This window comes from Chaetodon trifascialis, chromosome 3, assembly GCF_039877785.1.
Source record: "Chaetodon trifascialis isolate fChaTrf1 chromosome 3, fChaTrf1.hap1, whole genome shotgun sequence".
Lineage (NCBI taxonomy): Eukaryota > Metazoa > Chordata > Actinopteri > Chaetodontiformes > Chaetodontidae > Chaetodon > Chaetodon trifascialis.
This window is the reverse complement of record NC_092058.1, coordinates 15,314,665-15,326,112: the sequence shown is the minus strand read 5'-3', so window position 1 is coordinate 15,326,112 and position 11,448 is coordinate 15,314,665. Positions and strand designations below refer to the sequence as shown.

The 11,448-nt window shown below is 40.6% G+C and overlaps 2 protein-coding genes across 2 annotated transcripts; both read right to left on the bottom strand.

Moving 5' to 3' along the window:
• Positions 1–964: 964 nt before the first annotated feature.
• Positions 965–5,399, bottom strand: necap2 (NECAP endocytosis associated 2). Its single transcript, XM_070959288.1, has 8 exons — positions 5,175–5,399; positions 3,854–3,954; positions 3,322–3,426; positions 2,909–2,990; positions 2,454–2,562; positions 2,198–2,342; positions 2,012–2,096; positions 965–1,849 (listed from the first exon to the last, which is right to left on the bottom strand). The coding sequence occupies exons 1-8, from the start codon at positions 5,267–5,269 to the stop codon at positions 1,804–1,806; spliced, it is 768 nt and encodes a 255-aa protein (XP_070815389.1). The 5' UTR covers positions 5,270–5,399; the 3' UTR covers positions 965–1,803.
• Positions 5,400–6,377: 978 nt separating this feature from the next.
• Positions 6,378–11,174, bottom strand: LOC139329330 (SUZ RNA-binding domain-containing-like). Its single transcript, XM_070959599.1, has 4 exons — positions 10,461–11,174; positions 9,361–9,410; positions 8,995–9,264; positions 6,378–8,886 (listed from the first exon to the last, which is right to left on the bottom strand). Exons 1-4 carry the CDS (start codon positions 10,509–10,511, stop codon positions 8,775–8,777), a joined length of 483 nt encoding a protein of 160 aa, XP_070815700.1. The 5' UTR covers positions 10,512–11,174; the 3' UTR covers positions 6,378–8,774.
• Between the last annotated feature and the right edge of the window lie 274 nt (positions 11,175–11,448).

Sequence of the window (11,448 nt, the reverse complement as noted above, 5' to 3'; positions counted from 1 at the left end):
GGGGAGGGACTTCCAGTTCACCCACAGCTCCGTCTGTATGCACGATGGTCTGCTGCCATCATGCTGTGTGCTCAGCTCATGTCTGTCCGAGTGAAATACAGCAGTAAATGTGTTTTTATGTACAGATAATTGAGAATATCGCCTCCAAATAACAAACAATAGTTACGATTTAATCTCAGAATCCCTGTAGTAGTAATATGCACCCAGTGGTAAAGGAAGGATTTAGATCCTTAAGTGCTAACACAATGTAAAAATACTCCATTACACATAAAAGTCCTGCATTGAAAATATTAATTCAGTAACAGTATGTAAGTATTAGAAGTAGTGATTGTTGCACTATCATCTATCATATCATCAGACTGTTGTATTGATGTACAAGCAGGATTTTACTGTTACAGTTGTTGAGGTGGAGCTCATTTTAGACCATTTTGTATTAGAATGCAAATAATGATTATTTAAATTATTTTTCAATTATCTGTGGAGTAATCTGCTGATTATTTTCTCCATTAAATGGTTGAACCCAGAGAGAAAAGCAGTCACAATCAAAACAGTCAGAAGAATCATAAACCCTTTAAATGCCTGTGTTACTATTGAAGACTTGGAATTACTGTTCAATACATCAGTAAAACCTGAACATTTAGATGCCCTTTGACCAAAATTCGTTTTGGTGTTTTGAAACTTGGAAATGATGGAAAGTAGACAAAAAGACATGACCAACCTCAGAACAAAAAAAGTTATTGCACTGGTTGAAAATAAATGAGTGGCGATGTGTGGATATTAAAAACAATCCCTTGAGATTATGTCACTGACTACATTGAGGAGGAGGTAACTGGCAACCTCATGCTCTCCGTGTGTTATGAACAACTTTCTGTAATGACTGTGAATTCTCTGATGTGTGAGAGCAAACTGCGGCGGTAAAACCACCTCTCCAATCTCACGAGCAGAGCAGTTAAAAACAATAAGAGCCAATGAAATATACTGTTTATTTACAAGAAGACATACATTTATACATTTTACATCTTTTTCTGAAAGGCACTTAATCAAATACTCAATGCAAATTAGCAACAGGATAGAAGAAATTTCAGTTTGGTAAAAGGCACATTTTAAAAAGGATCAACACACGAGGCAGAGACGTACGAGGAGCGTATACAGAGACAAACATCAACATACCAACAAAGCACGTTCAAACTCTGAGCGACAGACAAAACGGCAATCCTGACTTTATCTTCCCCCAACGCTGTGATTTTAAAAATCTGGGGTTTCTCACGAAGGCTTAAGAGCTTTAATGTAAAACTAATCATCTAAAGTCAATATAGCTTTACAGGATCTCCTAAAAAATACCAGAAAACACACACATGCTGGTATTCAGCTAAAGAAAACACAGACACTTCAATAGGCAAACCATTTAACTTTCCCAAATGGTACGTACAATCTTGAGATGAGTGGCGTAATGAGATAACTGTATGATGGAGCATGATGCTGTAAAGATGAGGAACAGAGGGACAAAATCAAATCTGATTTCTGAACAGTGAAAAGGAAAGGAAGTCTCTCACTGCATAGCTGAGTGTGGAGAAAAAAAAGACTATGATTGCAAAAAATATGTACATTGTACTGTTTAATCCTCCAGAGTGTGTTGGTCTGCGGGCTATGGTTTATCTGAACAGACGCTTTACAGAACAGGTGCAGTGAATGAGCCGGCCCGTCACCTTTACTAACAGTTCCTCACTTTCAGTTTCTTTTTGCCACAATCGTCCCGTCCGTGGAATGTGTGGAACCTGAGTGTGTGCAAGGTTTTCTCACCACTCAACTAAACTGCACCCATCCTGATTTGACAGCATCTTTACTGGAGCTGTGGAGGAGAGGGGGTGGAAGACGAGAGCAATGACGGAGAGTGGTAGAGTTACCAAAGAAATAAATAAAACAAAATAATGAACACAGATATATGGCAGATGGATGAGATGGATGTCTACACAGACAAGACTGCAGGAGACGCTTTCTGAAGACAACTTACTTGGAGCCTGCAGATGTGAAATCTCCCCACATGTCGGAGCTCGGTTGGGCTGCAGGGACGGGGGACCCAAAGTCTAGAAGAGGGGCTGGATTTGGAGAAAAAAACAATTATGGAAAGCACAAATACTGTATAAACACGTGAAGATGTTTTTTAAAATGTGAGTTGATACAAGAGCACAGTGATTACCAGCATTAGTCTGGACAGCTGAGACTGTCTGCTGTCCCCCAGGAGGTGGTAATAAACCTCCAGCCTTTGCACCCGGTGGGGGTGGGAGGAGACCCCCACCCATTGGCCGTGCTTTGGCCCCACCAGCTTCCTTCTTCTTGATGTTCTGTGACAGATTGATGACAGTTTGTGAATGTCTTTATTAGTTACTCTCCTCAATTCTCTGCTCATTATTCACATCACACACACATCTGTCACGCTGGGGCGAAATGCTCACCCCAATGCTGATCTTGATGGTCTGTCCCTCTTTAAAGCTGAGGTCCAGTTTGGGCGCTGCGCTTTCAGAAGCTTCCATTTTTGCGAGCTCACCTTCTTGCTTCACCCACCTTTAGAAGTAGAGATTGAAAGCATGACAATTATCAGACAACATCAAACTTAACTGCCGTTCACGATTCAACATCTTTGCAAAGTTATTACTACTTTCAAAGTGTCACAACAAACTCGATCTAAGTAGAATCACCGCCTTGCAGTTGTAGCCTCTGCCAACCAGACAAGTTGGAGTTTACAAACTCAAATAATGTAGAATTTGATAAAAGCTATTAAGTGTTTTTTGGTAAGATGGGATTCATCATTAGACTGACATGTCGGACAATGGTACATCATTTCCAGTAAGAAACATGCTGTCTTCGCGGTTATCATCCAGAGAGAGGAAGGGAAGTGAAGCCAACTTACTTAAAATGATCTTGTAAAGCTACGTTGAAGTCAAATGAGTCTCCACGATCAGCAAAACCCAGCCCGATAAAAGCATGACGTCCTTTATAAAAGCAATTTTAAGACAAAAACACATTAGGGTTCCCTTTGCATCACATAAAACACGAAACATTCATACATACAGTAAGGGAAATGTAAGTTTTATCCTAAAAAAAAATATAAAAGTGGGTTTGTCTTTAGCAGCAATACATGACACCAATATGTGGAAAAAAGTAAATAAATCCCTTTGTTTCTGATATATTTTTATCTAAATGTGATGTCATATCTGAGATTTCTTTTGTACAGTATATCTGCCTCCTTTCCTTTATCCTCAGTGTCTCTTATTTCAAAAAGGTTTTCAAGTGAAAACAGAGTCTCTGATGAAAGCGTCTCACCGTTTCCATCCTCTATCCGGATCACAAAATACCTGCTGGAGTCTGTGACCGCTTCAACTACACACCCTGGATACTGCTCGACCGGAGCTTGAGCAAACAGCTCTCCTGCAAAGAGCAAACCAAACACCAAAACAGTGCCTTGGGCTTATTTTCTGTGCTGGAAGTAATCAAGCAAAAACGTTGGTTGAAGTAGACGGAAGCAGGCGCTTTGATCACACTGACATGGATGAGACTGGAACTGCAGAACTGATGACAACTGTAATGTAAATCTGTTGCATACTGTGTGTTTTCTCCCACACTTCTTCTTGAGTTTTGAGCATTTGGCCATTGTTTTTTCTGTGCGCTTGTCATCATCCAACATTGTGTTAAATACATTTATTGGCACTGCTGTCTTATTTGAAGAGAAATTACTTATAGGCACAACCTGAATAACACGTGCAGGTTGGATCTGTCTTGGCAACATGAGCTAGAAGCATACAATGAATTCATGTGGTGAATTATGTACTCTGAAAAACATATCTGTGTTTCATACCTGTGTTTTTATCCTCTAACTTAATGAAGGCCATCTTGCCTTTGGCGGTGATTTTCATCCTCCCGCTCCATGCAGGCTCATCCAGCTTCCAGTCAGCAGCTCTAGAAAAACAGGAAGCACACAGCTGAAAAGCAGTTTGTCTAATCCACATTCACTGGAACGGCTGACTTGAGCACTGTTTTTCAACAGGCAGCTGCAGGCCGTTCACAGCAGGAGGAAGTGAAATTAAGAGTTTTCAGGAAGACTAAAATGAGACACTTGTGTAAAGAGTGATCTCTTTTGTTCTGCTGCCAACATCACAATCCCGTACTGAGCAGCCAAAACAGCTTCGGGAAACAATATATTGTGCATGATTTTAAAGCATATATTGGCTCTTTCATTGGAATTTACAGCAGACTAAACTCATCATTATATGACTTTGACATGACGCCCGTGGATCCCTTATGAAGCCCTGAGCTGAAACAAAGCTTCACAGACCTCAACATTAGAATTAAAATAGTAAATAAAATATTAAAATAAAAAAGAAATCTTAACTCTGGAGCAGACTAAAAATGCCAATATATTTCTATAACGTTAAACAAAAATATTGTAGAGTTTCTCTCTTAGCTAACAAAACATGACAAGAAGAAGAAGAAGAAGAAGAAAAAACAAAAGGTCAACTTTCTCCGGAGCTCTCAACCGCATCTCTGTGAAACTCGGATCTGTGGAGGAAGCCCGTGAGATACAGGTCAAAATTTAAAAAAAATCTATCAAGTGGACTTTGAGTTACAGTTAGTGCATTTCTTGTTGAATTAGACATGAAGAAAGCTCCGATGCGCTAACTCTTTGTCGACACTTGGTAAACGGCTAGTGTCAATTCTAAACCCCTACATCCATTTTCGGACAAACAACAACCCTGACATTTCTATAGTGCCAGACTTATCAGATATGTCACCATTTCTCATGTCTCTCACAACGAAATTTCCATCTGAAATGACAACAGGTGTGAGCCACGGGTAAAGAAATGTTTGGTGACAACGTCAGGATGATGTCTGATTTCTGGGAGCAAATTTGTATTTCGAAATAGGGCCAGCGTTGTTTCAGCATAGAGTCAGAAGCGTGTGTATCAGCTAGCGAAGGTCTTTTAATCGACCCGTCAAGAGTTAACAGGCGGTGTGAGCTGCAAACGTCAGCTAATGTGGAAATTAGCAGGGAAACGAAGAAAAGTGACATCCACACATGCTATCTAACTGTCCGATAATGGATGTCTTTGCGTTAAACTAACTTGGTGGCCGAGCCGTCGGTTAGCCGCTAGCGGTACTTCTCTCTGACGTCATCTTACCGATATCCCCGGTTAGAAGCGCGCGGCGGGATCTTGTAAACATGGACCTCTGGCTTCACGCAGAGCATTGACTCGTAACTGTTGTCTTCTGCCATTTTGTCAAGTTTCACTAACTATCAAAACTCAACTTCCGACTTTCAATGGACGCCTTGCTGGAGCTAAGCCAGTGCCGGACGACGAAGATCCCGCATGAGCCGCGGTGCTCGATCCAAACAGCGCCGCTTCTGGACGGGAGGGCTTGAGCACCTGAACGTGCACAAGAAGGGAGACATAGCACATCCATGACTGCAGTGAGGGCCGAAGGAGAAGCTCTCACCTGCTGGAATACTACATGGGATTGAAGGGATAACACATTTTCTGCAGGAGGCAGTGCTGGAAGAAGTATTCAGATCCTTTACTTAAGTAAACCACTCGAGGGAAGGACTCCACTACAAGTCAAAGTCCTGCAACATTACTTCAGTAAAATTATGGGAGTATTGTAGGTAAAATGTACTTAAAGTTTGAAAAGTAAAAGTACTCAATGTTCAGTAAAATGGTCCCTGTTGTGTTTCACTATTATATATGATGTTTTTGTATTAATATCATGGCTGCATCAATGTTGCATTTTACTGTTGTAGATGTTGAGCTAATTTTAATTATTTTAAATACTTTTGGGTAGTTAAATCTACAGCAGCACATCATCAGGCTCATATTACGTATGTAATTTAATAGAGTGGAATGTTTGTTTTTCAATCTCTCAATTTAATATCTTGCTTTATATATTGACAGTATTTTGTTTAATCAAATCAGCTTCTTGTAACAAAAAAATAGTCATAGTATTTGCTGCCATGTATGGTGCAGTACTTTTAAAATGCTTATCCTTTACTGGTCAATTTGTCATGCAAATTTGAATGTTGCATATTTTTTAATTGTGTTGCTTTTCGAAGATGTTATCACACTGTCAATGGTGAAATGACTGCCTATAAGCAACCACTAATAGTGACGAATTAAACACGGTTAGATTGTACTGTTCCGGTGTTTGTCTATAATTCACCTGTGATCATCTGAGTCACAGTGGGAATAATGATTATTTTGAAATGTGTTTAAACATAACTGGTTTGTTCCTATCTGTATCACAGATGAGAAATAACATATGCTTCAAACTCGTTCAACCTTCTGCTGAAGAAGCAGGTTTCACAAATTATAAAACAAATATACACCAAGTTCTCTTTTGTGTTTATTAAAGGGTTTTCAAATGTCATCTGCATTTTTCAAGTTTCAAAATAACACTGACATCGAAACTAGACAGGTGGCCGTAAATGACTGAAACAAAGCTTCATACGAAGATCACAGAAGATGAGTATTTGCTTTTAGTTATCCATTTAAAATGCTAACACATCCCATTCATTTCATGAACTGAACCTGATCCCTGGAAACGGTGTATTATGGGCATGTGTCCTTAATGTTGTAGGTCCAAACCCAGTTTACTACCTTGCATGTCATCCCCTCCCAATAGTGCATACTTTCCCACAAAGATATCAAGACATTAAAGCTGTAATAGACAATTGATATTGACGTCAGCAAACAACAACAATAGGTAACTTCATTTCTCAGACACTAGCGAACAATGCAGTCACTTTTTTTGCAGCCAGTGGCACAAATGCAGCCGTTTCAACCATATTGAGAAGTTTGCTGCTGTGCAGACGCAAGTTGTTTAATTCACTCTTAACCAGTTTCAACTCATTACAGTTCTTAATCTTTCCAATCAACGGTTTTACTGAAATCATTTGGAGAAATTATGGTCAAAGCACAGTTGTGGAGCACCTCTGTAAAAAATGCATTATTGCACCGTTACTGAGTGTGGTTTTGTATTTGCGTAAAACTCTTGCTGAAATAATTAACCAATCACAAGTGCACAAAAAAGCGCAACATTAACAAGCACATTGGAAAATGTACATTTATAGCCAGGAATCATTTGTCATTTAAGGCATACAAGTGTCAAAAGGTTGAAAATTTGCTGGTTTATTAACTGTGAAACTGTCAGCAATGATCAGGACTGGTAACTCATCAGCATTTGATGAGCGTAGTGATATCTTTTTTCTTTTTTTTCTCCAATCGGTGCAAACAATGGTGTAAAATCCTTTTGTGTGAAAAACACCACAGGAAAGACATTCATCAAAACCAGGCAGTGGAATTTGGCTTCATTCAACTGATTAAAAAGTTTGATTTCTATTATGTTTAAATCATTTTTGTAGTTTCACAACAAATTTCCCTGACAATTTTTTCCAAATATAAAGCAGTTGCCACATGGCTGCGTCATCCTCCACATCGGGCATCAAACAGTTACGTCTGAGGAAATTGCAAACCATCATTTTAACAGCACAGTCAGTCTGTATAATGCAACTAGTGCAAGTCTTCTTTTCTAGACAGACACAGTGCAGATGACCGTAAGAGAACTTCCAGCTTAGCTCTTCTGATGAGAAACAGCGAGGCAGCACACAGAGGGACATCTATGCACAACAACTTTGGGTTTCAATTCATGAGTAGGTCTGACTTTTCCCATTTTGCTAAAATTTAATGACACTACCAACACAGTTTCCTACATCATCTAATCTCTGGCACACTACTGATCTCCTGACCTAAACATGTTATGTTTCAAAAAACAAAAACACAAACATGAGAAAACAATGTAAACTGTTTAAAACAAAAGATAATTTGAAACAAAACACAGCACAGGTAATTAGGCAATATGTAAAAAATAATCCAGGGAGTAAAGTCGTTATTATTGCTTGAATAAGCCTAGATTTTGTGACATTCTGTCCTTCTGATCTATAATCTTTGGCCACAGGCTGTGTGCCCACCGGGCATTTCTTTCCTAGCCATCAGTGCCAAACAGGGGCCTGCAGACTGTGGAAAGTGCTGGTTTGGGCCTCTGCCATTGCTATGCAACTACAGTATTAAAATGCACTTTTGTGCACTCAAAGGTTTGGATCAGTGTGACTTCCTATCACCTTGCACTCAAAGTGCTGAACACACAGTAAACTCTCGACACTGTGAAGCACTTAATTTCCACTGAACCCGACAAACCGAGGCCAGCCTCCCGGTGGACACCCAGCCATGAACCACACTCCGTCCGTGGAAAGGCCAGCTTCTTCGTTTGCACGTCTCTGGGGGAATTCCCACAGATTCACGAGCTCTCCTTATACTCCCTGAAAAGACAGACACCTGATGCCCTGGTGCTCGTCTGGCCAATCATACTTAAAATCATAGGGCACCTCATGGTACATCAGAGTATCACAGTGTGTAGGGACGTGAGGCGAAAGCCTGTTCACAGTGTGGAACAGAAGGGGTCTTAGATCTTTGGCTGATCTCAGCCAGCCCCTTGCCATGTTCCACAGAAGGAAAAGACAAGGTGAAAGGCAAAGACCATGCCAGTAAGCAGAGTAAAGAGAGGGTGGGGAAGTTCATTTCATTCCATGCTACGTCTTCATATTTCTGTTGTCTATCCAATAGTTTGTCATCCCACCGCTCTGCTCCTCATACCACACACACCCCCTTTAACTGCCACCCTTCATGCCCTCTCAGGGGGACAGCTGATTCCTTGCAGCAGGCAGCTCCTGTTTATCTGCAGAGTCTGAAGCCTGAGGTGCCATCTGGGCCTGTGGGCTGGCGGATCACATGATTGTTTGGACGAACTGGTTCTGTTAGTTGCTGCGCGTTCATACGAGCTGGCCTAATGATATGAGGAGAAATGAGAATACATTACATACGTTTTTTCCCACTTTCAGGTATTTTGCTCTCAGTTTTATAACTATTGTTCTTCTTTGTTGTAATGTCTTACCTGTCTTGGCATGGATTGTCCTGAGGAGTATCGTCTGAAGAAGCACTACCCAAAATCCTTCTTCGGGCTTCGGCATACTCTGCCTCTCTCTGGGCCAAAGACTTCATCTGCTGAGAGGGACGAGACGAGGATGCGGGGTTTCCTGTGGTGCCATTATTTGAAGGACGTTTCAAAATTCGAATTTGCGGAGGGGGTGCTGCAGGCAGAGAGTCATCCTGGATTACAATAGCAGTTCGAATAGGTGAACCACCCGAACCCAAGCTGGATTTCCTGTACCAATAAATACATGAGAGAAATAATGTTACTGGAAAAAAATGCTAATTTACCATGCATTAAACATTTTTAATATATTTTCTCTTTGCTTACTTTGCCTCCTGATTTATTTTCAGTTTAGCCTCAAGCCTTCTCTCGATTTCCTGAGGAGAAAGACATATTTATTCCATTTGTATTACTATCCAACAAGGCCAACAATCTGCCTCATTCACCTATACAGCAAACATATTCATGAGTGATACTGATAAAACATTATCTATGACTTATGTGTACAGATTATGGGTTTTATGATAGATTTAACTAAAACTGCATACAGTGGATGTATTTCCTATGTCAACAGGATGGAGGGCAGGGGTTAAAGCAGTATCAATGTGATCCTTTACATATGTTATATACATTTTCAGACAGAAGCTGAAATTCATCCTTAGTGTAAAGCCAAAAGTTGACAAGGTGAACAGGGTACATATATCAGTACCAGCTGTTGGATTTCAGGTTGCTCATTATCAGGATTACAGAATTAAGTAAGTAGTAGTTACAGTAATAAAACTCCATTATAATACATTTTTTCCAGTCATAACAGTGATGTGGACATGTTTTTTTACTGCTACTTGTTTGAGATTGTAGAGAATATAAAATCTGATTTTGGGGGACAGATTTCAAAAACATCTGGTAATTTTAGTTAGCCACAATCAAATCAGACTGTTCAAGTCAATCAACCAATGCAGGCTAGAAAATCTGATAGATGTAATCGATTATAGTGTAAATATTCTTTCACCATAACCCTGAACATAGTCCACTGTTATGGTCTGTAATGATTCACCTCGGTGCTGCCTATCATTTCCGCAATGGGCGGGTCCAAACAATGAGGGAATTGTCGGAAAAAGTCGACTTTGAAAAAATAAAATAAAAAACAATTAAGTTTTCATTGTGGATGTCACTCGCGATTTAGCACACATCACCAAATCATTCTGTGGCGTAAATAAAATGGACATGAAGACAGGATCAGTCCCATGTCGTTGTGGGACGGCGAGGCCTGCGAGACTCAGCCTTCCTCTGATACGAAAACAAGCCGAAATACATGTTTATATGTTCAGAGATGCAGCATATCGTGGGTTCTCTTGAGTGATTATCAGCCCGTATTCACGTTATAACCTTCTTTAGTAGAATACATACGCAACGTTAGTGTTTCTCACCCCGCTATCCGCTGCCTCTTCCCAGCTCTCTGCAACCTCTTCATCCTCCATGTTTACCACAACTGCTGGCTGGTTACTTCTTCGGGTCCGCTGTCTAACTGTTTCCCATCCACACAGCGGGCATGGAACGGCGGGCAGCGCTCACACAGATCTGCTAGGAAGTCAGTCTCACGAGTTTTAGTGATTAGATGAAGGCTGAATTAGCTAAATTCGCAAACCTTCCCTTGGCCGCGTGTTAGCCTGCTAGCTTAATGCTCAACTAAGGGCAATCCCTCCTGGCTGCCTGCTACTTTAAATTTGGCGTCACGTCCACCTCGGTCAATCACCCGGCCACTGGCGTCGTCCATGCGCCGCTCAGACGGAAAAAACTCTGACTATATACAATAATTTTGGACTGTTGACACTTATGTGAGCTCCGTTTTAAGACCTGGGCTATGCTTCTCAAGTCTATTTGTTTAAATATGAGGGGAAATGACGTTGTGTTAACGTTAGCATAGGTCGCGTTAACTTGCTAGCTTCCAAGTTCCAAGAAAACTAGCTAACCGGCAAGATTGAAAAAGAAATGAAATGCAGATTCTGACAAAGCTCATTCGATTGCTTAATGCGCTCTGTTTGCCCCTTCGTATTACGAGATACACTCAGTACTCCACCATCATACTGTCGTTGAATTTGTATGTTGGTGGACAGGACACAGACTTGTATGAAGCTGCTTGTGATGAGCATGGACGTGAAGGTACCTGCTGCGTTCAAGTCATGTGCGACGCACGCAAGCGTCCACGTTGTTCATGGGAGAAAAAGACATGAAAGCCCAAAGTGACAAACGCTAATAAAATAAAATATCAACTAATTATCATAAATAATGATGAAATGTGATATTGAGTGGCGTAAAATGATTAAATGTGATACGAAATGTTGTAAATGGGCCTCAGCAGTTGAATGGAAAATGAAAGGTAATGACTTGGATGCAGCATTACAGTCAGTTGTTCTC

What these genes read in the sequence shown, in the direction of transcription:
- LOC139329330 (XM_070959599.1), bottom strand. Translation starts at nt 10,511, where the DNA reads ATGGAGGATGAAGAGGTTGCAGAGAGCTGGGAAGAGGCAGCGGATAGC. An exon ending in AAGAGGCAGCGGATAGCGGG is followed by an intron (nt 9,411 to 10,460) that starts GTGAGAAACACT and finishes CTTTCTCCTCAG; the next exon opens with GAAATCGAGAGAAGGCTTGA. An exon ending in GACAATCCATGCCAAGACAG is followed by an intron (nt 8,887 to 8,994) that starts GTAAGACATTAC and finishes TCATATCATTAG; the next exon opens with GCCAGCTCGTATGAACGCGC.
- necap2 (XM_070959288.1), bottom strand. Translation starts at nt 5,269, where the DNA reads ATGGCAGAAGACAACAGTTACGAGTCAATGCTCTGCGTGAAGCCAGAG. An exon ending in GCTTCTAACCGGGGATATCG is followed by an intron (nt 3,955 to 5,174) that starts GTAAGATGACGT and finishes CTGTTTTTCTAG; the next exon opens with AGCTGCTGACTGGAAGCTGG. An exon ending in CCGGATAGAGGATGGAAACG is followed by an intron (nt 2,991 to 3,321) that starts GTGAGACGCTTT and finishes GCTTTTATAAAG; the next exon opens with GACGTCATGCTTTTATCGGG.